The 27,985-nt window shown below is 39.9% G+C and overlaps 1 protein-coding gene across 3 annotated transcripts; it reads left to right on the forward strand.

Moving 5' to 3' along the window:
• On the forward strand, positions 1 to 27,985 carry ulk2 (unc-51 like autophagy activating kinase 2). 3 transcript variants are annotated; one of them, XM_043259389.1, is made up of 27 exons: positions 1 to 1,023; positions 3,214 to 3,306; positions 3,876 to 3,917; positions 10,242 to 10,274; positions 11,491 to 11,527; positions 13,425 to 13,598; positions 13,887 to 13,960; positions 14,069 to 14,170; positions 14,269 to 14,327; positions 15,072 to 15,154; positions 15,242 to 15,292; positions 15,372 to 15,460; positions 15,614 to 15,785; positions 16,448 to 16,508; positions 18,396 to 18,545; positions 19,732 to 19,877; positions 19,977 to 20,060; positions 21,393 to 21,664; positions 21,747 to 21,943; positions 22,638 to 22,747; positions 22,939 to 23,073; positions 23,243 to 23,451; positions 24,421 to 24,599; positions 24,688 to 24,806; positions 25,626 to 25,783; positions 25,869 to 26,004; positions 26,090 to 27,985. In XM_043259389.1, exons 1-27 carry the CDS (start codon positions 934 to 936, stop codon positions 26,152 to 26,154), a joined length of 3,120 nt encoding a protein of 1,039 aa, XP_043115324.1. In that variant the 5' UTR covers positions 1 to 933; the 3' UTR covers positions 26,155 to 27,985. The 3 variants fall into 3 exon arrangements, with proteins under 3 accessions (XP_043115324.1, XP_043115325.1, XP_043115323.1); XM_043259388.1 differs by having other exon boundaries at positions 2 to 1,023; positions 23,240 to 23,451; XM_043259390.1 differs by lacking the exon at positions 22,939 to 23,073 and having other exon boundaries at positions 23,240 to 23,451.

A 27,985-nucleotide genomic window follows, 5' to 3' on the forward strand; every position in this document is an offset into this window, starting at 1 on the left:
AGAGCTCTGTCATTGTAATGCAGCAAGCCGCGATCGCGGCCAACTTCTCGGAGCGACCCGAAGATAAACGTTAGACCCCCTTCACGCAACGGATCGTGCTTTTGACGTCTTTTTTCGCCTCTTTTAAAAGCGGCCCGCTGATGTTTTCCTGCACTGTGCCGCGAGACCGAAAGCGGGACAAGGGGGCGAACTGAAGAAATGGTCTGTCGTTACCCAGCTATCATATGGATTTGAAGGAGAGTACCACAGAAGCAGAAGGACAGATGACTATTGCATTAAACAGATAGGAACGGAGCTGGATTGCGTTTTTTATGAACTGACCTGTCATTACATAAGCGGCACTGCTCGTCTATGTGTGAAATAGATTAGATGTCGGAACACTTCTAGATATTTACTGCGATTTATCTGCTGTGTTGTAACCATAAATATTGGATTTAGCCGGCTAGCGATGGGAAACTCAACGACCCACCGTGCCGTTATTGAGTTAACGAGGCACTATTACAGTAACGTTAAGAGAGAGAGGGCGTCCGCGACCTCTTTCTGTCCCTTTAAACTGAACTGACCATCATGTAGCTTGGAAACTGTACAGGCTTGAGATCAATCAATAGCTGTTTCATCTAGCTATTTTTGCGAAATGTCTCGTTAACTGGGTCAGAGAGCGACAACGGAACTAGTTACGAGCATCCTGCGCGCCTGACGTTAGCTGGTAAACTTCACGTTTAGCTATTGCTTTTGTTTTTATTTCGACCTCGCCTCGATTTTTCAAGACGGACGGCTAATAGGAAACTCTCAAGCGTCTTTCTCGTCCATCATTCGGGGATGACGGGGTTCCCGGACAGACTGTCTTCGGGGTTAACGTTAGTTTGAAGAACTTGTCCCCCGTGGCCTCTCCATCGCGAGCTGTTGTGTATCACCGGACACCTGCCAAAAAAAATGGAGACGGTGGGAGACTTTGAATACAGCCGAAAAGACCTCGTCGGACACGGAGCCTTCGCGGTCGTCTTCAAGGGAAGACATAAAAAGGTAAATATAAGCGGAGGAGCCCTTGCCGCTGAGCGCTGTCATTCAGTGAAAAATCTGCTTTTAACGTGCGTCTATTTCACCCCGTTTGCATCTCGGTATAAGTGAGGCATTTAAATATCCAATTCAATAGACAAAAACATGCATTGCGCTCTTGCACGTCTCTGTGTCGTAGCGGTTCTCGGTTAGAAACCGTGGGTTGTTTTTATGTAACGTGTGCTAGAATAAGTCACATACTGCTGGAGTCATTCATTCATAAAACAGCCTCCGTGAATAAGCCGTCTGACGTCAATAGGACTGACCGGTCTACTTGTAGGTTTGGGCGGAGGGATGGGACCCACATTTTGTCATGATTTCTGTGCCTGATTTCAACGCTGCCTAAATGCAATCACACTGACTGGATGTTATGAGGACATTGCAAGCCGCTTAGACATAATTGCATAAAACCAGCAAGCACCTGTCTTCGCTGTTAGTGTTTTGTTTAGTTATTAGACCGGTACCAGTTAAAATAATTTTGGTACCGCTATAAAATATTCTGTGTGTAATGTGTAACTTTACTATAAAATATTTAAATTTACTAGAAACGAACTGGGATAAACACTACACTGCATAAACGGGTATGTTGATAAGCTGGAATAGAAATTATTAAATGTCGGTGTTTTAATTGGAGACTTTGGCGCGAATCTGTGCAAAACTGAAGGCCTCAATCGTGGAGATGTCATCTGAAAACACCAGACACGTGACATTACTGGGTTGTTTTCTCTTGAAAAACATTTGAGAAGCATCTTCAGTTTCTCGGTAATCTCGATGGTGTCCAGGTGAAACTACAGGGAACTCATTTGTGACTTTTCATTGCGACTGGTGGGAATATCCAGACATAAAAGTTTGTAGCTGATAATATCCTTATATGAGTTCCAATGTGACAGAGTTTGCAATGCATCTGAAATGCATCCGAGTGAAACAAATAAAAAAATGATAAATATGGGCCTATTGCATGATCTTGGTTTATTCCACCAATCAGTGACTGACAATGTAAAAGCTGTAGCATACTGTATACGCAGGTAAATTCACAAAAAATGAAAAACATGCATTTATTTCTATTTCATAGTGACTTAAACAGCATTTAGACTCTCTAGAACGTACAATGAAAATCGAGCAGCAGAACTGTCAACTGTATAGTTCTGTTTAAACCTAGTCTAATCAGATCAAGTGCTAATATTGGGCCATACCTCTGTGGTCAATGTTTATTGCGTATCTGTAGATCATTACAGTTGGTTATCTCTGCATGTTGCGTGTACTGTATGTTTGCCCGAGGAAATGCTTAGTGTATGCACAGTATCTAGTATAATATCAGCCTGGGACTATATATAGCAGGTGTAATCTGATACATATTTATGATCATCTACCTCATCCAAAGTAGCTGACTCAATACTACCAGATATTTTCAACCTAGAAACATATTATGATATTCATAATCACACATGAGCGCTGACCTGATGCATTCTAGCTGGGAAGACACACGCAGAACGATACAGGGCACAATTTAGCCGCATATATTCAGCATTAATGTTGCGCATTCAGCCTCTCGTTTCTTGTTTAGATGTGATATTAAAAGCGGAGACGTTGAATGCTCATGTACTGAATGGGGTCAGTATAGAAGCCAGCAGCGTTTTCTCTGGGTTGCCTTCACCACGCTTGGCTGAGTCGGTTTTCAGCGAGGCGAGATGAACGCAGCCGCTCTTGCGTGCTGCCAGCACTTGGCTACAGCACAGTGTGCCGCAGGAACATCTCCTATTAACCTACATTTGCATGAAAAGCATCATTCTATTCATGGATTTCCACTCTGCGTTGGGGACACAGTTCCTTTAAGCTATCGCGTGGCCCTATGGAATCCCAGCGTACACAAATGCCTCTCCCAACGGCTAAAATCCCAATCGTACTCTCCGCTTTATGCGGTACCAGGTCACAAGTTGAGGAGTAGATGCAGAATGGATTCGGCATAATAAAAAAGAAGCGAAATGGTATCGTGTCTTCAACCAAAGACTCCCGCATACAGGGTTAAACCATCAATATTTCAACTCAAAATGTAAGAAGCAAATGCTTTGTAGGATTCGTAGTAATGTAATTAGGCCGTGTAACCCCCATCTGCCATCCCGCTTAATGATAATTGCTCTCTTTGAATAATATTTGCAGAAGACTGATTGGGAGGTCGCCATCAAGAGTATTAACAAAAAGAATCTCTCCAAATCTCAGATTCTTCTCGGCAAAGAAATCAAAATTTTAAAGGTGAGCTGTCTTTGTTGGTTTTCCTTTTTTTGTGTCAATAACACGTTTATTTTGTAATGATGCAACGTATTTCAAATCCATGTTTTTGAACATTTTGTTCATACTGAAGAAAATGTGTGACTGTTTCTACAAAATATTAAGCAGCACAACTGCTTTCAACAATGATAATATTAAGAAATATTTCTTGAGCACCAAATAAGCATAATAGAATCCTTTCTTAAGGATCATGTGATTCTGAAAACTGGACTAATGATGCTGAAAATTCAGCTACAGATAAATGACATTTTAGATTACTTTAAATCTTAATATAGCTATTTTATATTGCAAATAAATGCCACTTTAGTGAGCATTAGAGACCTCTTTTTTTAAAAAAAGTCTTATTAAATCCAAACCTTTGATTGTTGTGTATATTATTTATTATTATTAATTGCAATTTATTACAATCGCAATATTTTAAATAATGATTTATATTATGTATCTGCTTTCTGTTCTTATATTTATTTTAATATTCTATTATTTTTCACAATGCCACAGTATTTATAGACAGTGACAGTATTTTTTGTTAACAGGAACTCCAACATGAGAACATTGTGGCGCTGTACGATGTCCAGGTAATGGCACTTTTACCCCTTTACTGCTATAATCTCTGAATGCTTTATCCTCACTAACTCTGAACAGAGATGCCTCGAGCGGTTAGCGCTGCGCTACTATCCACTAAGAGCTGCGAGGGCCTGCGGGACTGGCCCACTTCTTATATAACACCGCCATTCACATGAGAAGTCACATGACCTGTCCTCGACTAAGCCCTGCTTTACCTTGCATGAGACCACTTTGAAAATATCACACACATCATTCTCTAATGCTAATGAAGTCATTAGAGCAATCCTTAATTGCAATTACGCAGTGCGCGTTAGAGAATAATGTCACTGGCCAGAAGGAAGAAGATTATTCCTGAGCATCCTTTGGGCCGAATGCTGCATACCATGCAGAAAATGTCAGAAGTCAGCCCGTTTTGTCCGCGAGCTAATTCATTCATCAATACCCAGCGTTCCTCCTTCTGCGTCCCACCGGCAGGCTCGTATAGGGGGAGGGTTTGCCTCCGCTGGAATGGTGTGGGCTGCCGTTTCATTGGTCCAAACCCTCGGCTGACAGAGCAGGCACTGTTCTGAAAGGACGCTGACGTCTATGGCAGGATCAAGCTGTGGGTTTAATTATGGCTGTTATGATTCAGTCACCTATACACCTTTGACATGTAATGCTTCCCAGTATAGCGAAGAGAGTCGTTAAATATCCTGCTCTTCCCACGCAGCATGCTTATATAACACTCCCACCCGACAAAGACCTGCAGGACCCCTCATTCTTCAGTTAAGCGTGCTTTTCTGCATCGGTTTTTGTGCTGAACGCTGCAGGATTTTCGGTCTACTCCAGGATGACACTTGAGGAGAAGAGCGCTGCGATGTGTAATATATCTCCCCTGCAAGAGCAGAGGGGTCAGAGTGCACTACAAGCCATTTACATTCATCTCGAAGAAGATACACTGTTTATCTTTGAGTTGGTTTGAGAAATTCTAGCTTACTGTCTCGGCTGTGAAACCCTGTCCCATTTGGCCCGAGGTGTGTTTTTCCTCCCTGCGCTGACATGGAGAAGTAGGTGTCAGCGGTGACGTACTGTAGCTGTTCATCAGCTGTTTTTGGACGCTCACATGCTGCGTCGCTTATGTAGTCAGGCGACCGTAAATAAATTTGCGCAGCGCTGAGATCTGCGTCCTCCTAGCTCCTGCCTTCTAAATCACACGATCAGTCTGACCAAGGTGGAAGTTCATCTTAATTTACCCCGGGATGATTTCAGTCATTCCACCCCTTCGTATTTCAGCTGTTCTTCCAGGAAAAGACGAGGATATCTGAATCATGTTGAATACTCACATGGGTTTGTACTTGGAGGGTATTTGAATAGCATTTGCCTCAGAAATCGAATGCAGACATTAACATACTCTCTGTACTCTATGTGAACACTTACTGTTATGAAATACAGAATTTACATTTCAAAATAAGTTCAAGATAAAACAGCATATGAATCAAAAAATAGAAAGGAAGAATAAAAAGTAAAAAAATAAATACTACATAACATATATATCACATATAAAATGAATTTGTGTATGTGAATCTGTATATTGATTTTTGCTTATAATGTATATATATATATTTTTTTTCTTAAATATATACATGCATGTATTTATATATGCATAACAATGTACATTATGTAAACAAAAACGTATTTTAGATGTGATTAATCATTTGACAGCACTAATAAATACACATGTAAATATATATGGAATAGTTATGTGTATTTATATATAAACCTCTAAATATATACAGTGCACACAATATATTATGTGAACACAAACAATTTTTGGCAAATTTTATTAATATTTTTAGTTAGTTCAAAGGAAAACATGCTTTAGTTAATACCTTAATACCTTAATACCTATAATAGCTACAATTATACTAAATACTTTTCTAATTACACTAAAGTATTTCATTCCCCAGAAGCAAGAGCATTCTTTGCGGTGGTCTTTAGTTTAGTGCTCACAAAATTAGTTTGGATCTCTGTATCTAATATGGCCCTTAATTCTTGATTTAATGAACTCACTATCACTTTGAAGATCTATCACTCTCACTACCTTAAAAGACACTGTAAATACAAAGCAAGTGCATACCTGCCTGAATGCTCCTCAAATGAAATAAATAGCCATTTACCTCAGCGGGCATCAAGAAGCATATACTACTAAAAAAAAGGTGACCTTTCTCCAGCACACTTCTCTTGATGCCAGCACGGAGCCCTGGGGAATATCGATGGTGCTCCCTTCCAAGCCCAATTACTCTACTGTGGACTGTTTACAATCCACTGTCATTAAAAATGTTAGGAGGATTGACTTTTTTTGTACGCTGCCAGAGGTGTCTAGTTAAAGCATAACAACAGGGAGCGCTTGCCCTTTCACATTGAAGCTGTGCTGAGAGAGGAGGCCCTCAGATCCCACTACGCCACATGGAGCATATGCCATGCGGTAGCGCTCCGGAACAGACCTGCAGCTCCGATAACCATCTCATCCCACATGATGAAGTGTGAATGGAGGCTGCTTGTGATTAATGCCAACGTCGGTGCCAGCTCACACGTGCGTGCTTGTTTCGAGCTCGTACACATAGAGATGTTGCACGTTATTGAGCTTTTCCTCAATGGGGATCTGTACCGATGGAACTGAAGATATCTCAGCAGCCATTTTAATTACAGGCTTGCAGTAAAAGCTGAGCAGCTCCAGTCAAACGCTATTCAGAGATGTCCCTGCTCTGACAGAGGGAGGCTGGAGACCTGCTGTAATAACAGGGTGGTGATTCTTCTTCTGCCTGACACTGGTATACTTGTGCTTTGCCTTTAAAGGGATAGTTCGCCCAAAAACTCACCCTCAGAGCTGCGTAATTAGGCAAATTAATTCCAAATATGTAATTGTGATATGTCTTAATGTGAAAATCCCAAAGGCTACAATTTAATTAAAAATATGTGTACTGTGTGTTTTGTTTTTTTCACACACAAAGAACTGAAGATTTAGTAGATCAGTGTTGTTCAGTTCTGTTTTAAACGGGATATATATATAATATATAAATATATTTTATTTACACAATTTCTTAATATGCATAATATTATATATATATATATATATATATATATATATATATATATATATATATATATATATATATATATATATATATATATATATATATATATATATATATATAATAAACATGTAAATTTGTAAGGAAAGGGAAATCTGTTAGGAGTTCAAAAGGATGGAAGGATTCTGGCTGCTTTGAAACATGAAGTGGGAGTGAGGAGTGGGAGGGGTTTTCAGTCAGGGTAGGAGGAGTCAGACTTGTTTATGAGTCACATATGCATGAGGCGTATGTTTCAAAACAAAACTTGAACTTCCTGTTAGAGAACAGCGTGTCCCAGTGGAGGACAGATTGACTTGTTGTCTTCAGTTTTCTGAGAAGGAGGGGAGGGATGAATTCAAATGCAGACAATGAGCAGTGAGTGTTGTTTGCAAGGAAAGAAAGAAATACAGCCTGGAAACATCTGGAACCTGTTCATGTTTTCCTCGAGAGCTGTCTGCAGGAACTAACAACTGTTCAGCTAATTAGTTTTGTTCACGATGCAGAATAAATCTTTTGGCATTTAGTGATTAATGAATTCTTTCACCGTAGTGTAATAGTGCTCTTTAAATGTCCCCCCTCATTTCTTTCCACCAGCATGCCACCAAGTGTAGGTTGTCTGTTTACCAGCTTTCTGTAGGCTGTAGATCCATGAGCATGTTTATTTCTGTCTTTATCTCTGTCTCTATCTTAATACTGTGATGTTCATGGCCTTGCCACTGGCCAAATGATGTGCTGTTTTTCTAAACTACCTGTTCCTGCTGATAAATTTCCTCTAGTGTGTCATTCAGAGCTCCAGAGACATTGCTTTAGAAACTTTAGGGCAGTTTGTGTGTATAGGCTCACGACACCTCAAGTATTCCTTACAGCCCTAGAATGTTGTGTTCCATCATCATGTAGATTACTAGAAACCGGTTTCTAAGAAGAACACATCCATCTCTCACAGTTGGTCGCACATGTGGTGTTTCTCAAACATTCCTAGAATTTAAAGCCATGCTTTGGCTGGTTTCCACATTATGTAACCCAGCATGTCTAGTTATGATGCAATACTCGCACTGCATGGCCAGACCGTGCTGGTTTTTGACTTCGTATCATGCCTGTATTTTCCAATGTTTTGAAGCTTGTGTTTGCTGTGGAGATATGATTGGAACACAGCTCTGGAATCTCACAGTTTGAGTTTTTAGTGAATGATGCTTTGTTGTAGGGCTGACCCGATACCAAATGATGCAACAAAAAGAATTTTTTGCAAAACATCTAACTGAATAATTATAGTTATTATTTAGGTGAAAACTAAAAATTTGATTTTGGTTAATAAATTACGTATTTTAATTCATTATGCTAATTATATCTTAAACATATCTTAAAAATATATTAAAGTATTTATATTAAACCTATATATATATTTATATATTGCTGTTTCACCTCATTATTATTATGACTGTCTGATTTTTATGGTATTATAAAATTCTAATGTAATGGTAGTCAACTAATTATTGATATTAGCTTGTTACGTCTCCATGGCTGATTATTCTGTCCATTTATATATCCAGTTATGCTTCCCAGCTGCTTAATATGATAACTAGCTCTAACCGCACAGTAACTAATGTTTCCCTCAGAAATTTCAGCACATTGTTTTGAGGCACTGAAAGTTTCAAAATGATGGCCATTCGGGTATTGTCCAGAGGTCAGTGTTGGTAACTGACCTATTTTTATTTGTTTTTTTTATCCTTGTTTACATGGTAAATATAAATGGCATTGCCACTGCTTTTAAACCATGATGCATATTGTTATGCAAGAGCCCAAGTGGAATCTTATCTCTTGCCAAAAGTAAGAAAAAAATTGGCAGGAGGAGATCAGGGCTGCACTTGCGTGTTTGGACATGTGGTTCTGGACCCATAGCTGTTTGTTTTTCTTTTCCTGCCCACACTTGGTCAACTGTTTCTTTTGCACCTCTCATCAAATGGCCCGTGTGTTTGTTTGTGCATATCGTGCTCAGGGCCATTTGACTTCAGATGAAGTCAGAGATGAAGAGGTCAAGTTCAAGGAATGACTGATATGTGATGGCAGTGTTAATGACGTTCTCGAGTTGATCAACCCTTCCACCCTAGCCGGAGATGCCTCATTTCCTTTCTCCTTCCCATCCTCCTTCAGTGCAATCTCAAATCAGCCCATTATGCAATCAGACTGACAACCAGTGGCAGTTCGCCTTGTAGCCCCTGGACTGCATTGATCCCTGATCCCATAAATGGGTAGGTGGACTTTCCTGGGATCAGATTACGAATCACAAGCCCATGAGCTGCCCTTTTTTAAAATAATGTGGTTTCGGAATGCACCAAAATTAAATTAGGGTTGAAACTGAAAAGTCAGCAATGATTTTTGCTTCTCAGATCAAAAGAGATCAAATACTTTGTATAAATCAAAATTAAACACAAAAAATGACAATGAATCATTTTAAATGCCGCAGGTACAAGATTGCATTAAGCTGTGTTATTAATTATTAGTGTGATTACTAATAACTACCAGCATACATTTTTGCCAAACACTGAAGTTTAAATTTAACCATAAAACCAAAACCAGAAAGTTTCTGTATATAAGGCCAAATCACAATTCTATTCTATTCCCCTTCCCCTACCTCTTAAGACACAGAGAGGAGGGATGAGAAACAATGTGGGCAAATGGAGTGTTGACCACTATGACAAGCTCTTCCCACACACTCTCTCCACAGGCAACCACTTATGAGCAGCACATAAAATGGCCGCACTTTTTTTGTTAATGGACCAGTCCATCACAACTGCATTAATGGCCTGCCAACATCAATTCACGGGAAGTTACATTGAATCAGAAAACTCTGAGATGAGATGGTGGAGGAAGCTCTGTAGATTGGTGGCTTGTCTGGTTTACTGTAACAGACCACTTCCTAGAAAAAAAACAGGGGTCTCGTGTTTTTGATTTGGCCAGCATTCAGAGTCTAATTCCTTAAGTATTGACACGGCAGGCCTAATAGCTGTTATGAGGCTAGTGTGTCTAAATGGTTTCAACATCATGAGGTCTCCAAGCCAGGATTTGAAACGTGAGTCATTTTCACTCGTGCACGTGCCTGGATTTCCACAACCAGCTGCTTGCTGGAGGAGACGGACCCTATGCAAACAAATCAGTGCCGTTGATGGATGTTTGCTGTTATGGGCTGTTCCTGAGTAAAACTATGTTTCTTGTCTTTTTTTCTTTTAGGAAACGCCAAGTTCTGTTTTCCTGGTTATGGAGGTGAGCATAAAGCATGTATTCACGCCTCTATCTCCTGCTTATCATTTCCACACGCTCTTGTTGTTGCCATGACGCCACAGCAAGCCCAACATTTCATGTCTATGCTTTCTAGTATTGCCCAACACTGTCTCTGAAGGAGAAACAAACACATGAAGAGGCCAAACTAAAAATATCCATTCAGGGAATGCTGCTCTCAGACAATTTCAAGAGCTTTGATATCAACTATCCTTAGTGTGTAATATCAGTCCAACACTTCTGATGTATATACCTTATGTTAATGTAACCCGCTGGTTTTCTTAGTATTGTTTACTGGCACCTGTCTGTGTGACATGAGAGGGTGTTTGCACCTAGAGTTTAAAACACTCAAAGTCCTCAACACCAATGTCCCTCACACTTCACACTCACTGATGCAATTTGCTCTTTGTGCATGTACGTGTGTCCAAGTTTTCCTTTAGATTAAACAGGAAAGCACAGTTCTAGCAAGGTCATGGAGTTGAGGTTCCAGGGAAAGAATGATATATATTTTATATATATTTCATGTAGGAGCAGCTCCCAAACATATACATGTGAATTTAAGAATTTGTGGAAAATAATGACTCCTTGTACATGTTGTACCAGAGGAGGGGAATCAGTTGACTCAAAAATAAGTCGGAAAATATTTTGCAGTTATGTTATATAAATTAATAATAATAAAAGGTATCAATTGGGCTTATAGTAGTTAAACACTAAAACCATAAAAATGTATAATAATAATAATAATAATAATAATAATACTGTTATAGATATTTCTAGAGACATTTTATTTGTAGTTATCTGCTTAGAAATATTTCAAAGTTACATATTGCTCATTTGATCACTACTATAGAATAAAATTTGCTTGTAGGCCAGATGCTAAATTTAGCACATTGGTTTATTTTTTTAAAGCCTTCAATCAAAAGTCCTGATGTTCACTCAGAGGTTTAAAGATGTTATGTCATGTTAAATGTAGTGTATTATCTCTGTCCACCCCAGTATGCTCTGAGCTATTTCTCTCCCTCCATCGTGTGGAAATTTACTGGCCGCCACTTTACCAGATTCATTGATGTGTGTCACTACACCACCTTCTCTAGCAGCCCATGAAATATCCAGTCCGCGAGCCTTGACATAGTTTTTTTTTTTTGTTCTGTATTGATTTTAAACTTGAGTTTTATTTTTCTCTGTTTGTTTCCTTCACAAGTACTGCAATGGAGGAGACCTGGCAGACTATTTGCAAGGTAAGCAACTCGTGAGATAAACACATCATTTGGTCAGGAGTCTCAAATAAAAAAACATTGTTTTTTAAAGCACATTTCAGAAACGTCCACCTATGAAAACGTTTCTTTGCACGTTAAATAGGAACATGAGAGAGTGTGAGTTGAAGTGTTTGCCTCCAGGGTTCAATCTTAAAACACACTTACTTCTGCTGCCTCTGTTATCATATATATTTAAAGCTTTGCCCACATACTCATTGTGAATAAACTGTGAAATTTGTTGTTAGGTGTTTATGAACTGCCTTTGTGATGCCAAAGGAATCTGATTGGTCTATAAACCATGTTTTCATTGAATGTGTGACTCAGAGGGCATAATAGAGATGACTCAGGTGCCATTTACTTAGTGTGTATGATGTTGGCTGGACTGTTACCCCTTGTTATGTTCAGATGGAGCGTTATCTTTGTTTAACCATGACGGATGACACAGTACAGCAGGTCTCGGCCTCTCACACTTGTATAATTATGCAACCGTTCCTTAGTTATACAACCTCACCGCTACGTCAAACACTGTACGAGGTTCATTGTGATCATAATTGCTTTGTTTACAGAGCAGATTGGGCGAAGGGAATCCTCTTAACAGCTCAGTGGATTACACCAGTTTTGCTCTAACAGGGGACCCAGTGCGACATCACTACATGTAAAACCCCTGAGCAGCTTCTGATTTTAACATTTATTCAAATCAGGGGCTAAGTGAACATGACAGTGATGGCCTTGGATTGTTAATCCAAAACTAATTCTGATGTTATTACTAAAAGTGCTCAACAATGAAGAGTGAAAGAGAGTTTAATGCCAGTTGGTGGGACTGTAACTTGACCTTTTTGGAAAGTCCTGCATCTTAATTTTTGTGCATTGCAAACTTAAATATTTGGAATTCTGATCATCAACTTTATATATATCAAGTAAGAATGGGTTGAAAACTAAGCGTGTATGCCTTTTTTAAAATTATTGGAGTTTCCTGTGTGGTTATAATTACAGCAACACAACTGACATGTTCAAGGCCCAGAAAGATAGCAAAGACATTGTTAAAATAATCCATGTGACGTCAGTAATTTTGTCCTTTCTACCTTGTTGAGCCTTGAACGAGGTAGTTGCATTGTTGTTCGGAATGACACAAGGGTGAGTAATTTGTGTGTATGTATTTTTATAAAATAAATTTTATAATAAACAAAAAATATACATTTAAACAAGGACTTTACAGTTATATATGTATATATGATGTTATTAATTTTAATACATTAAATATTACTTTCATAATTTTTATGTTGGGCCACTGAAAATGTTGGCAGGCACTACTGGCCCAGCTGGGTGTGGTGAAACACCATGGATATTATTAAAATGTTGCAAGGTCGGGACTTTTCAATAATCAGTCTACATTTCGAGTTGCTTAGTTCTGCAATATTTCTTTGACTATAAATGACTCATTGGCTATAATGACCATCTGTATTATGCCTTTAAAAGTGTGCTCCACTTTAGTAAAAAAATTTGTCATTTCAGCAGAAAGGATCCATTCCCTATAAACAGTAGTCTGGTGGTGTGAAGCACAGCTCGCACAGGAGTGAAACCAAGTTGCTTTCTGTTGGCCATAGCAGCGAATTTGTGATGATGTAAAAAATGCATGGAGGAATCTCCTGAAATTACTGCATTCCTCAAAGAAAACTTGCTCTTTAAAAGTAGTGATTCTGAGTTTTCCTGACACGTACAGTCAGTTGATTTTGTGGAAATGTTCTGTTTAGCAGCACTCGATGTAAGTGGTCATGGAGACCATCTTGCAAGGGTATCTGGGTAAATTAGGTTTTTATAGAACGTCTTAATGGATTTTATAACCATGTAACTCAGCGGTACGGTAACTTTTCTCTTTCAGCCAAGGGCACTTTGCGAGAGGACACACTGAGGGTCTTTCTACAGCAGATTGCCGCAGCCATGCGCATCCTCAACAGCAAGGGGATCATTCACAGGGACCTCAAACCTCAGAACATCCTGCTGTCCTACACGGGCCGCAAGAAGTCCAGCATCAACGGCATACGCATCAAGATTGGTAACACTCTCTCGAAGCGATTTATTGCAAACATTATGTGCTGTATGTCCATCTAGTGTAAAAGTGTCTAGAACCACATTACAAAATCGAATGAATATCTCAGGATGTTTATAGTCCTCTGAGCATGTACCTAATCTTTCATAACGGCCTATGTAATGCACTTTCCGCCCTCTGATCTCTCACACAGCCGGTTCTTTGTTTCCATTGTCTGTGCAGAAGTTAGAAGTCGTGACTCTCAGACAGCAGCAAGTCGCTATTAATAACACTGGCGCTTTCTTTGTTTTACAGCTGACTTTGGATTTGCAAGATATCTCCAGAGCAACATGATGGCCGCCACATTATGTGGATCCCCAATGTACATGGTCAGTAGCCACGAACTGAATTCTGTCTTAGATTTATGAAATATTGCGGCAGTGCGAGACATTGGCAGCATCATGTTGTTAATAATAATCCGTCACCTCTCCACTCAGGCTCCAGAGGTGATCATGTCCCAGAACTATGATGCCAAAGCTGACCTGTGGAGCATTGGGACCGTTATTTATCAGTGCCTCGTGGGAAAGCCGCCTTTTCAGGTTAGTTTAATGACATTGAAGTTAAAGTAATATATTTCATATACTGTGTTATTTTTGATGAGGTTTTTAAATGGTGTTTAATGTGTTTATGTGACCAGGCTAACAGTCCACAGGACTTGAGGATGTTCTATGAGAAGAACAAGACATTGGTGCCAAAGTAAGAGCACTGACTCATTTTAGTTTTTCTTTTTTATAAATGCTAAATGTTGTGAAGTAAATCCACATATCATGGTTCGGCTGTTTTTAGATACTGATTACCTAAATAATAACAGCAGCCAATATAATGCTGATACCTATATACTCTACTCTTCAAAAGTTTGGAAAAAAGAAAATAATAATTGTGTTTAACGAGGATGCATTAAATGGACATAAAAGTCGGTAAAGAGTGCAAAAGATTCTATTCAAAATAAATGCGTGTTTTCATTCAAGACTCCTGAAAATATAAGGCAGTACATGCTTTTCAATACTGATAATAAATGTTTTATGAGCAGCAAATCAGCATATCAGAATGATTTCTGAGAATCGTGTGACACTGAAAACTGGAGTAATTAGTAAAAAATCTGATTTGCCTTCACAAGAATTATTTACATTTTAAACTATATTCAAAAAGAACACAAGTTATTTTAAATTGTAATGATATTTCACAATATACAGTTTACTGTATTTTGATCAAATAAATGCAGCCTCATACATTTAAATGCTTTTTTTTTTTACATTTTCAGTAATGCATTCACTAAATCCCTGAAAATGAAGAAAACAATGAAAATTAAATATTATTTTCTCAAAAATTACAGAATTTGAAATTGTTTAAATTATTTTTATAATATTTAATTAAGCCAGTAATCTTGAAATGCCCACTTACTGGTTGCTATTCACTAAATAACTAATGCTTTGTGCACAGCATCCCGAGAGAGACGTCTCCTCAGCTGGTAGATCTGCTGCTGGGATTGCTCCAGAGGAACCAGAAGGATCGTATGGATTTTGGTCAGTGTATTTCTGTTGTTTTAGTGCATTGTGGGAGGATTTCCACCTTGTTGTTCCCTTTCCCTTATCGTATGCTCTTGTCTTCAGACACTTTTTTCAGTCATCCTTTCTTGGAACCGTCATCAGCTATTAAAAAATGTAAGTAAGACAGCATTTGATGAGCAAACTTGATCAGCAATGTGTGGCTGGACACTAAAACGCCTATTGTTTTACCCAGCATGCCCTGTGCCAGTGCCTACGTGCTCTGGCTTGGTGACAGACAGCACGTGTGGCAGCTCTCCTTCCTGTCGTTACGTCTCTCCGCCGGTAAGCCCATTACATTGTCAGTGCAGAATCCACTGTCACAACGCCACAGGTGTGAGCAGACGTGTTGGGTGAGATGATTATGGCAATTAGAAGGGTAACAGTCCTGACTCAGCTAAAGGTAATCCAGTGTCTATCTTCACCTTTGTGTTGCAGTCCCTGCCAGACATGCAGACTCTCCCCGAGGATGTCTTGTCCTCTCCACCTCTCGGCCCTCCCAACTACCTGCAGCTGTCCAAAGAGTCGGGCGGCAGCACCAGCAGCAAGAACTCCTCCTGCGATACTGACGACTTTGTGCTGGTGCCCCATCTCTCTGGAGAACAGTCCTGTGAGTCACATAATATCACCGAACACAGACCACAGCCGATATCTACACTGATCTACACCGAATCATTTATTAATGCATTTTTAAAACGTCCAGTTAAAACAAATTTGCAAAACATACATATTTTAAAATTAAATATAATTTATTTATAACGGTTCGGTATTATCATTCTGTATATAGAATATATCTTGAATTATTTTTTTTATTTTTAATCATTTTCATTTAAATTCCTTTTTAAAGCTTTAATTTAAACCTTTTTGTAAATCAAGCAAAATATAAACAATATATATAACGGAAAAGTACATGCAGTATATATAATTGAAAAATATGTACTTGAAGATATATTTTTTACATTTTGGGTGGTTTTAAGTTTTGTTATAGTTATTGTTTAGATGTGTGTTAGATATTTTTACTTATATTTAATTATATATTTATACTTTTATTTATACACGGATACTAGCGTCTATCGGCACAACCCTACACTAAGCACTATATTTGAGCAGCTGCTGGAGCTGCTTGTGTGTGTTTTTTAGCGTATAGAGAGGCGTCAGCTGAGTCAGCGCTACGAAAGCCTTCCAGCGCTGATTACGCTGTGATTTGTTGATGCATTTGAAACGGTGTATTTTTGCAGTTCTCACGGCTGTCTTTCTTTCTCTCATCTTCAGATGAACCTTCTATGGGTGCAGTGGCCCGCAGGCCGTCCAGTGAATACCTTCTGTGCGGAGGGTGAGTGTGACATCGCTCATGATACGTTACAGCGCGCAAACTTTCACCTCTGCATGTTTACTTGCGTCGAGCTGCGCAAATGTTAGACAAGGATTTTAGCAGGTTGACATTTATCAGGCCAAAGATACACACTTCACAGTCAAGTCCGACATGCAGACAGGAATATCAACTCTGGGTAAATCAAATTTTCATCCTTTTTTGTCTGTTCGGCTCACGTCAGTTTGTTGATGTCACTGGTGATTTTTTTTGGTGGCTTCCACCGCTGAAAGCTGATGTGCCTCGGTGAGAGGTGAATCACACGGCTGGTGAACGAGTCCTGTGGGAGCAAACGCTCGTGTTGTGTTTGTGCTGATGCCCTAAAAATAGACACCCTGCTGTCATTTCTTCCCATCCGCATGTGATCCAAAACTGTTTCCACACCCTTTGCTTGTGAACCGACCTCTATTTTCGCTCAGAGGTGCAGAAATAAATGGGTGTTTTAGGACTAGGCGGTGGATCTGACATGAATTTTGCCAGAGCTGACAGAGGGACAGTTAAAAACATTTGTATCCTGTGCGTCTTTTGTCTGTTAGTCATGTAAAAAAAAAAGCAGTTTTGTTTTTGTGAGAGTCAGTGCACTTCCTTCTGCTCTGTGGCTTTTCTGTTTCCCTCTCTTGTACAAGCAAGACATACTCCACCTTCTCTGTCTCCTCTCTTGTCTGTTTATTCTTTTTCACACACACACACACACACACACACACACACACACACACACACACACGCACACGCACACTAAAGACCAAAGGTTGGACACACTTCACTGATTTGCTAAAAATGAAAGTATACAGTGTTTTTCAAACCATGTTACTAAATGTAAACTGCATCTAAATGTAAAAATAGTGGAAATGAGATGACAAACTGTATATGCAATATAAAATATATGTATACACCTTAAAAGTTTTGGGACAGTAATATTTATTCAGCATTTTAAAAATACTCACCAAAGATGCTTTATCAAAAATACAAGAAAATATGTTCCTATTTTTTATTCTAATATTTTTGCTATTTAAAATTACTTATTTTCTAGTCATTGTTGCAAACAGTTGTGCTACTTAATATTTTTGCGGTTACCGTGATGTATTTTATTAGGACTGTTTGATGAATGGACAGTACATGAATACATTCTGTATTATGTCGGCAATAATTCGGCAAGGATACATTACGTTTAAAGTGAGATCAAAAGTGACAGTAAAGTATTAATATTTTTCGAAAACAGAAAATCGTGCAGATCAATCTTTTAGCCTCGTCAGTTATGTCCTGTTTGTTTTGCTGTGCCATGCTGAACTGACTCTGGGTCAAACAAAGAAACTCTCTTGTGTGCCTGTTTAAGCGCTCACGTGTAGCTTTCACTCACACTCCTCCCTCACTCATTACATAATCCAGGAGTACAGAGCTCAAAACTTTCTTTTTTTCACTTATAGCTCCCTTCCTTCTTATCAGACCTTTGCTCAGTGTGAGCACCCCCCCATACATGACCCAGCCATGACACCTGTAAAAAAAAAACGTTGTGTTCCTGTTAGAAAAAGAATGAGTTGTTTTGTTTCCTTTGTCTGAGATTGGCGAAGATAGGTGGACCCAGCACGTGCCACTGCCTGAAAGCACCGCCCATTTCTCCTCCCTCCCTCTTGATGATTGGTCAGGGCTTTGTGTTTACACCGTAGCTCCGCCCCATTTGGTTCAGCCATGCCCTTTGAGCAGAAACTGCTTTGCTTAGCTCATTTGACAAAGTTAGAAGCTTCTCACATGTTACATTTAGTGATCGCATGTTGAAAAACTACTTTTTATAGCATAAATGGGTTTGGAAAAGCATTCTGACTGGATTACAATCTTATTTTCGGGGCTTCTCAGACCACCACAGCCATCCTCCGGACAGACCCCGATGGTATCACCCCGAAGCGAGACCACGCCAATACCTGTGCCCACACAGGTGCGAAACTACCAGCGTATCAAACAGAACCTGTCCAGCAGCCCAACCACAACACTTTATGGCTCTCCCAGGTAAGACATCCAACAACAAGAACAATAATAACTCAGCTAACTGCTTTTAGTAGCATGTTAAAGTCATCAAGATGCAATTAGTGACGCAGTTGCATCAGTTTTGCATGATCATCTCACTTCAGGGAGAATTTGATAAGTGATTCAGTGGATTGTATTTGGGAACAGGTGGGTTTAGGGTCTTCAGGCAGGTGACTAGCAGACTCTGGAGATTATAGCTGTTGCACGGTCCCTTATTAGTCACGCCAGACCTCAGCAGCTGCTTGGCCTACTTCACTCTGACCTGCCCTGTGTCTCAAAAAGTGATTAAGCTCATGTGTCCGCGTGCCCAGGGCTGGGCTGGTTCTCGTGCTGATGAAGTAGCCCTGGACACTGCTTCAGACCTGGTTGTCTTCCAGGTGTCATTCACTGAACCATTTAACATTTCCAGGCTCATCAAGCTTTGTCGGGTGATTTTTTTTTGTCATTAAGACTATGTATGGATTGTTTGGGAAGGCAAGAGTATTGAGAATATCACTTTTAGCTAAAGAGAATGCCAGAAACCCCTTCCCTAAAAACTCTGGATATTCTGCAAATTGTGTGTTTCATATACAGTGGTGTAAAAAGTATCTAAACATTTAAAATGTATATGAAATCCTTAACATATTAATGTTTGAGGTTTGTGTTTTTAGAAACACGCCAAGTCTGCATTTATTGGCTATAAATCTGGTAAAACAGTAATATTGTGAAATATTACAATGTAGAACAACAGTTTTCTTTTTAACATGTTTTTTTAAATTACAGTGGTGGCAAAGCCGAATTGTCAGCATCATTACTTTAGTCTTCAGGGTCACACGATCCTTCAGAAATTATTCTAATATACTGATTTGATGCTGAAGAAACAGCAAAGTAACGAGTCATGCTAAACACGCTTTGACTAATCTTAAAGAAAGACATATACTGTTTAAAATGAAAAGTACACTATCTGGTTGTCAGGTGACAGTGAATGAACCTCCACCTGCATGGTAAGCCTGTTGGGACACCAAAGTGTGGACTTAGGGAAAACTGACATCATACGTCCAATGAAAGTACATCAAGAGCAGATGAATGCATAGCTGCTGGTCAAGAAAAATGATTCTTGTACTAAGGACATTTTAAGGTTGTCCAAACACTACTATAGAAAGATTTTTGGTTGTTTTTATGGTCACAGGTCAGGCACAGTGAGGCGCTCCAACACTAGCCCCATGGGCTTCCCTAAAATGGTGTCTGGGTCGCCTAGCCCGGCAGATACGGTCCAAACGGTGGGTCGACGTCTCTCTACGGGCAGTTCCCGGCCCTACTCCCCCTCTCCTCTGGGTAAGAGTCCCTGCTCTCATTCTTTTTCTAAATTTATTGAGAGACTGTATGTTCAAAGACGGACATGTCCTGACATGCCTTTCTTTATTTGTTCCCCAGTGGGCACTATTCCCGAGCAGCTCGGCCACTGCTGCTGTGGACATCCCCAGAGCCATGAGCCACGCAGTCGCAGCTCCTCAGGCGGTGAGTTTATATGTGAAAAACTGACATTCTTTCAAAGTGGCACCATTAACAGTCTCACAAGCGGTAGCCACAGCCACAGTTGCTTCCTCCCGGTGGGTCACACCGTGCCTGCGTTATTTAGGTCTCCATGGATACAGCTTAAAATAAGAAAGTAAAAATTATAGCCTCGTTTTCAGAAAAAAACAAGGATCAAATAATCTGCCAATGAGGTAAGCAAAATCTTGTTTTTTCTGTTTGAAATAAGATTATTTTGCTTACCCCATTGGCAGATTATTAAAACAAGACTATAATTTTTACTTGTCTAGAAAGTTCTCCTTGATTTAAGAATGACTAGAAATTTGGGCTGGAAACAAGACAAAAAAAACGGAAACGACGCATGCTCCTGGGAGCTTTCATGCAAAACCTCTTCAAACCTATAAACCTTCAAACCTGTGAACTCAATGATCATGCCGACAAACTCATTGAACTTGTTTCAGATTTTCAGTTCAATGAAGTTTCACGGTCTTATTTACATACTGCAGTGCCACCTAGTGGTTGATATTGTAGAACTTAAAGCGCCCTATCAATAACATGTTAAGCTAAGAGGTATAGTTCACCTCATCATTTTGCCAGTATTTACCCCCATGTAATTCGAAACCCACAACATTTTGCTTAATATTCAGGATGCAAATCAAACATAGCTTCTGCATATGTGTTTACCATTATTTAGATGTTAAAAGCCTTAAATAAATGTATTCATAATATAAAGTGATCATGCCTTATATCTCAAGACTTGCTTGATTCATTTGGATTTATTTACAAACACCTAATAACAATTTTTGTATCTATTAAAGAAATAGTTTACCAAAAAATGTTATTTGTTACTTACCCTCAGGCCATTCAAGATGTAGGTGAGTTTGTTTCTTCATTGCAATAGGTTTGGAGAAATGTAGCATTACATGACTTGCTCACCAGTGGATGCAGTGAATGGGTGCCGTCAGAATTAGAGTTCAAACAGCTGATAAAAGCACAGTCATCCACAAAACTCTAGTGCATCAATGAACATCTTGTGAAGTGAAAAGCTGCGTTTGTCTGCAGAGGATCCACTTGTGAGCAAGAGATGTAATGCTAAATTGCACGTTTTGAAACAAACATATATCTTGGATTGCCTGAGGGTAAAGTTTTCCTTACCTGGGGCCAGTTGCATTAACTTAGCCTGTATGTTAAGACGGTATCTTAAAGACTAGTCTGACTATGAGAATAGAAGTGAGAGCAGAATTAGAATCTTTGAGTGAACTATTCCTGAAAAAAAAGTTTTTTTAAATCTAAATGGACACTTTTTTTATCTTTTAGGTTCCCCTGTACCGTCCTCTCAATTACTGGGCGCTCGTCTTCAGAGTGTGCCCACGCTGACTGACATTTACCAGAATAAGCAAAAGCTACACAAGCAGCTGTCTGACCCAGTTCACCCTACCGCCTCAGCCTACCCCACCAGCCACTCCCCTCAGCTCGGTCGCCCCGGCAACCTAGGCACCTCCCCCACCAAGCACCTTGGCACCTCCCCTCGTTCCTCCGACTGGTTAACGAAGTCACCGCTGCCCACTATCATCGGCTCTCCTACTAAAGTAAGCTTAAGGAGCCGTCAGGTAAAAAAGCTTGTTTCAGCCCTAGTTTTTGACATTGATAATACAATTTCTTCTCATTTAGGCAACCGCTCCATTCAAAATCCCTAAAACGCAAGCCTCGTGCAACCTCATGGCTCTGGCCTCCCAGCAGGGTATGTCCGACAGCCCCATCCCAGTTAAAACACTGATGGACGGCCGTGATCTCTGTGTACATCACTGCTCAGCATATCCCAGCAGCCGCCAGTGTGCACCAGAGGCCAGCAGGACTTCCTTTGGCAGGTCGGCAAAAACTTTGCTCAGACAACTTCTGATATAAGCAGCAAAGTGTTCAAATATATGATGTAATAATATACATATACTGCTGTTTGGCATCAGTACGTTTTTATAAAAATACAATACTTTCCTTAAGATAGGATGCTAACTCGATCAGAAATAAATTCATTTGTTGTTAGAAAATAAATCTGCTTCAAATAAATGCTTTTTTAATAACAATAATGTTTTTTTGAGCATCAAAATCAGCCTATTGGAATGATTTTTAAATAATTATGTAACACTGATGACTGGAGTAAGGAATTAAAAATATATTGAAATAGAAAATAGTTTTTTTTTATTTTTTCTCGCATAAAGGTTACACCACATGTGATTTGTTTGTTTTTAGAGACTTATAACTCTTCCAAAAAAAAGAAAGAAAGAAGAAGATTACATTTTGTTAAGATATTACAAGATTTCATTTCCAATTTAACTTCTTTTAATAATTGTTTTTTAATATTTAGAATATCAGACAGTTGGCATTTACGACTTTACGCCCCACAAAAGTATCACAAACTAGAAATTAAAAATGCAATTGTTTGCTATTTTTATGTGCATTAAAAAAAGGAATCGATTTGGACAAATGTAAGTGCCATGTCACTGACCCCTGTGTTAGAAATTCTAAATGAGTTAAATAATAAGCTAAAGCTGTTGATCTCCTCAGGTCTGTAAGTGCTGGCAGACTGTCTGAGCATCCGGTGCGGATCACTTTGGGAGGACAGCCGTACCAGGGCAGCACAGACAGCCTCAACACAGAGAGACCCATGGACACAGGTAGCCCCCTTTTCCCCCTTTACTTTGCTACAGGCCAGTTTTTCATACTGTTATTATTTTATTTCTACTCTCCGTAACCCCACTGACATCATTTGAGCTTCTCCTGAGAGCTTCTGTCTTGCATGAAGTGTTCTGATTGGCTGCCCGGCGTTTGTATGTGTTTTGTGACCCCTGTGTGCATCGCTCCCCAGCCCCGGCAGGGACTTGCGGTTTGGCGGCAGGCGGGGCAAGTCCCCGCACCGTTGTGTTCACGGTGGGCTCACCCCCCAACAGCAGCACCCCTCCCACCTGCAGCCATCTCGCCTCCCGCCCACGCACCACCTCAGGTGAGGGGCTCCGTCTCATAAACCTGCCCCATACATCACTGCTTCGGCTGCCGCACCGCGTGTTTAGTACCTGCGCCACTGTTTTAAAGACATTCTGATGCATTACGGGCCAGAGCTAAAGCTAATAGACACCTATGGCTGATCGTGTGTGTCTGTGTGTCTGCAGTAGGCTCCAACAGCTCGGCCGGCTCGCTGTGCTCCACCAGCGGTAGGGTGTACATGGGCTCTCCCCCGGGCATGACCATCGGCAGCTCCCCACCAGGAGCGGAAGCGGCTCCCAGCAGTCTGCGCTATGTCCCGTACGGCACCTCCCCGCCCAGCTTGGATGGATTCATAACCTTTGAAGCTCCAGAACTGCCAGAGGAGACACTGATGGAGGTGAGAGAGCCACGGTGGCGGACAAAATGATTAGAACACCAGTATTTTCACCAGCTGAAAATGTCAATTATTACTGTAGTAGGAAATAATCACTTTACATTTCCAAACATTAATTTTACATTCAAACATTCATGCAATTCCAGATTCATGATTGGGCTATTTTTGGGCTGTTTTTGAATAGCAATTGGGTGGGGTTTTTTTTAGAAAACCTGGCAACCCTGCCACTGACACACTGCAGCAAATGATAGAGAAAACTGACTTAAAGGGAGACACTGCTTGCGAAAAAAGTTGTCAAGTTTGAGATTTTGGACTTTTTGGTTTATTCATGAAGTGTTTTTTTTTCAGACTGTTAAGTGTTTCTTTCATAGCACTATCTTTTTGTGTCAGTAGATTTCAGGTACAATTAGTGCTGTCAATCATTTAAAAATATGAAGTCCATGACTAAACACAAATTTAAAATACTAGGTTTTTACCTGTAAATGTGTTGAAATAAAGAAATGCATGGTGCCTCCGCCAGGTGTGAGATATAATCCTTATTTTTTTTAATCATAATTTTTTTGTTTTTATTCAGATATTATCAGCCTTTATACTGTAAATAAAACATTTACCAAGCCACATCGTTTCAATCCCAGTAAACATTTACCCAACTATTATCAAAATTATTTCTAAATAAATACAAATATTTTCTAGCTCTCCAGATGATCAAAATGATCTATTTTCATTTTTATTTATCTGTATACACTTTGGGCAGCCGCGGTACGTGATAAAAGTATCTATGTATCAATTTTCTTTGTACTCGATCAGCTGGGTAAATAAGGCAATAAATATTAGTATTTCTTTTCCCTTTCACCTGCAGTGTCTCACATTTTTAAACTGGTGAAAACACTATTGTTGTAGTAATTTCGGCCAGCTCTGTACAGAGGTGTCTTTTCTTGGGAAACACTAACATGCGTGTGTTTCTGTTGGCAGCGTGAGCACACTGACACTCTGATGCACCTGCGGATGATGCTGTCTTTCACCGACTGTGTGCTGGAGATCGCTTCTCTGCGGGCCGGAGGACCTGATCTGGGTGCGTCCGCCGCCTCTCTCTACCCGCCCCAGGACAGCGTGGTGGTGGATCAGATCAGTCAGCTCAGTAAGGAGTGGGGGTAAGAAAAGTGCACACAAAGACGCGATCTTTAACCACGAGAGTTCATAACGGACAGCATGTAACGCTCTGGTCATGGTCTCATACAGACAGGTGGAGCAGCTGGTGTTGTATATGAAAGCTGCGCAGCTGCTGGCCTCCTCACTGCATCTGGCCAAAGCCCAGATCAAATCTGCCAAACTCAACCCATCCATGGCTGTCAAACAAGGTGAGCTGCTATATTAAACGGCTTTGCTAAAAACTAGTATGCATGTGTGGTCAGTTTGATTGAGCATAAAAAATTTAAAAAGGAAATATGGGCTAGGATTTTAATACCAATAGGATTTTTTTTGTATAAGAAAATAGTTAGGAAAAAAATTAAATATTAGTCAATTAAAAATGTGCCAAATGTGATAAATATGTATGCATGTGTGTAAATATGTCGTTATTTAGTTAAAAGTATTCAATCAATTATTTTAAACCATTTAAAATGAAAAAACTAAAATTAAAATAGGGCAAAATTGACTATTTTAATTTAGTTAACTCCTTCAGAAGCTGTCATTTTTGAGGAAAGGGATCCCATGCTCTTGGAAAACTTTTGTTTAAAATATGAGGATATTTTAAAAGTGTGATTTCTAGATGCAGAAAAGTTATAACAATCAAAATGTTGTGGCATTTTTTAAAAATGAATATACATTTTTCGGGTTTCGTTAACCTCCAAAATATTTTATTGTGTGTAAATTGATGTTTGTACACAAAAAAGTTTCTTATTGTTACTTTAAAAACTTTAAATGCTTGTTTTACTTAAAATATACTAAATAATAATTTATATAGACTTGTATGAAATTAATTTTGAAGTACTAAAAAAAATTACTTAAAATAACACTTATAAAAACAATTAAAGCTAAATAGTTTTGTCACCTTAGTTTCCATGAAAAAAGTTTCAAGTCAACAGCTTTGTCTTTACAGCGCAAATAGCAGAAACGTCTTCAACTGTTAACCTGAACTTTAAAACACTGAAAACCGTCAATGCTTGTCTGAATTTCAGTGGTAAAGAGTCTGAACGAGCGCTACAAGAGCTGCATTTCCCTGTGCCGCCGCCTCACTGACAAACTCAACCACTTCTTCTCTGACAAGCAGCGATTTGTGGACGAGATCAACAGTGTAACAGCTGAGAAGCTCATTTATAACCACGCTGTAGAGATGGTGAGTACGGATGGTCACGGCGGCCTTAGAGCTTTGTCGTGTGATTAAACGATTGGTTAACATTGTTGTCACGTCCGTGTATCAGGTGCAGTCGGCTGCTCTAGACGAGATGTTCCAGCAGACAGAAGACATCGCATATCGCTACAACAAAGCCTCCATGCTCCTGGAAGGCCTTTCCAAGATCCTCCAGGATCCAGCTGATATAGAAAACGTCATTAAATGTGAGCCAACTTCCATTTCGTTACGATTGTAAAGCTGTAATAAAATGCTTTTAACATCTTTAATCTTTATGTCTGTTGCGTTCAGACAAGGCCAGCGTGGACCGGAGGATCTCAGCTTTGTGTTACTGCACCGTGACCCTGTACGAATAAAGAGCATGATGTGTAAAATCTCGGCCAGTGCTCTCACTCCAGGGACCATCATCTTCTCGAACCCCAGAGAAGACTAAAACAAATGTCTCGTTTTTGTTTTGTAGCACTTTCCGTTTCTTTCGATTCCTTTCAATCACAAGCGACAGACCAAGTATTACATTTTTTTGCAGATGACATTTTCTGAAGGATGTGCAAAAGTTCACTACCAAAGATGAAAACTAAACAGAGACTTTATAGTTCAAAAAAGCCGTTGGACCTGCATTTGGATCCATCTTCTGTCCCCCCTCCCGCCCTTTTTTTTTTACATGAACTAAAGGGATTTTGTACTGGGAATCATTGGAGACCCAGCAAATGAACATCAATGCAAATCTGTTCATCTTATTGTTTTATACCGCACTATTGCTTTGATTATTTATTGTATTTTTAGAATTATATGCTAGTGTTATTGATGATAGTATTGAAAGAGGACATCGACGTGGGCTGGATGTGAAGCCCAAAGTCGGACCGTAACTTCTGGTACCACACACACACACAGTCACATGGCTGAACTTAGGAGGAATCTGTAGTATTTACAAAATCAGCTTTGAAGCAAATGCACTTTATTGAGGCAGATGTGAAAGACGCTTGTCCTAGAACATCTGGCAGAAGGTGGAGATCATGATTCTTCAACCTTCTCCAAGGCTCTGGTTTCTTCCCGTCTCCGTATCTGAAATCCTCCGAGTGTCTGGAGGGTCCGTGAGCATCAGGTTGGTTGGATATCGGCGCCACATAAGAGCCTCGTGGTGAATCATCCATTATGGTCAAAATACTTGAGTAGTTACTTACCTTTTCATTCAGCCGTACTGAAGCGTTTTTATGTTCATATTAATACTGTAGCTTTTTTTAACCGATGCGTGTGAGCTGTACATACTTGTACATTCTGCATGTGTGTGTGTTTTTATTTTGGAGTGAATGCGAGCGAGCACAGCGTGATTGAAGAAGGTGGATGCTGCCGCCACCATCCCTGCCTCCCGACTTAAGAGCACAAGATCTCCTCGTTTTTTTAAGGGTTTTTTGTTTCTTTGTAGAGGCAATAGACGCCGACCACTTCCACAGATCCTTCGAGGCCTCACGGAAAGCTCAAGACCTCACTTTGCATGGCAGCTCTTGATTAACTCCCATGAATATCTTGTGTACGATAAAACATTGACTGTGCGGGATGTGGATGCGGCAGGTAAATGGGATGGAGCCACTGCCAGGCTCTGCGTTTCCGCTTTCATCCACTGTGCTCACGACGGTGTTGGTGTAACTGCACTTCCCAAGTGTTGCAGTGGCCAGTTTCAGGATACTGAAGAACCGAAAGCATGACTTTAAGCGGTCTACTTTCACTTGTACATGTTATTGAACACCTCACCTCCCTCTTTCCTGCACCTCCGTCTGTTTTTATTTTTAAAACGGCCCCTCGTGAGCCTACCAAGCCTTTACTGTACAGAAAGAGAAGGCTGTTCTGCCATAAATCCATGCATATCTGTAGTTGTAGGACTTCTTTATCCAGGTCTGAGGAGAACTGTGTACAGTCGAACTGTTAGAGAAGACACATGTACCTGTGGAACGTTAGAATGTATTTGCCCTTCGTTTAGCACCTTTCCTATCTGAATAAACGCTTACCAGCCTATCACAGCCTGACACGACATGATCACGGCCGATGCAGCCTGAAGGCCCCGCTCCCTTGATTTTCAGTGACAAATGTTGATGTTTTAAATGTTTTAATCAATGTGTGTTTTACCAAGGGCATCTGTGTTGTCTGAAACTGTAGAAATGCAGTTTTTGTTTATTAAACAGATCAATTTTA

The sequence above is a fragment of the Puntigrus tetrazona genome, chromosome 15 (assembly GCF_018831695.1).
Source record: "Puntigrus tetrazona isolate hp1 chromosome 15, ASM1883169v1, whole genome shotgun sequence".
NCBI lineage: Eukaryota > Metazoa > Chordata > Actinopteri > Cypriniformes > Cyprinidae > Puntigrus > Puntigrus tetrazona.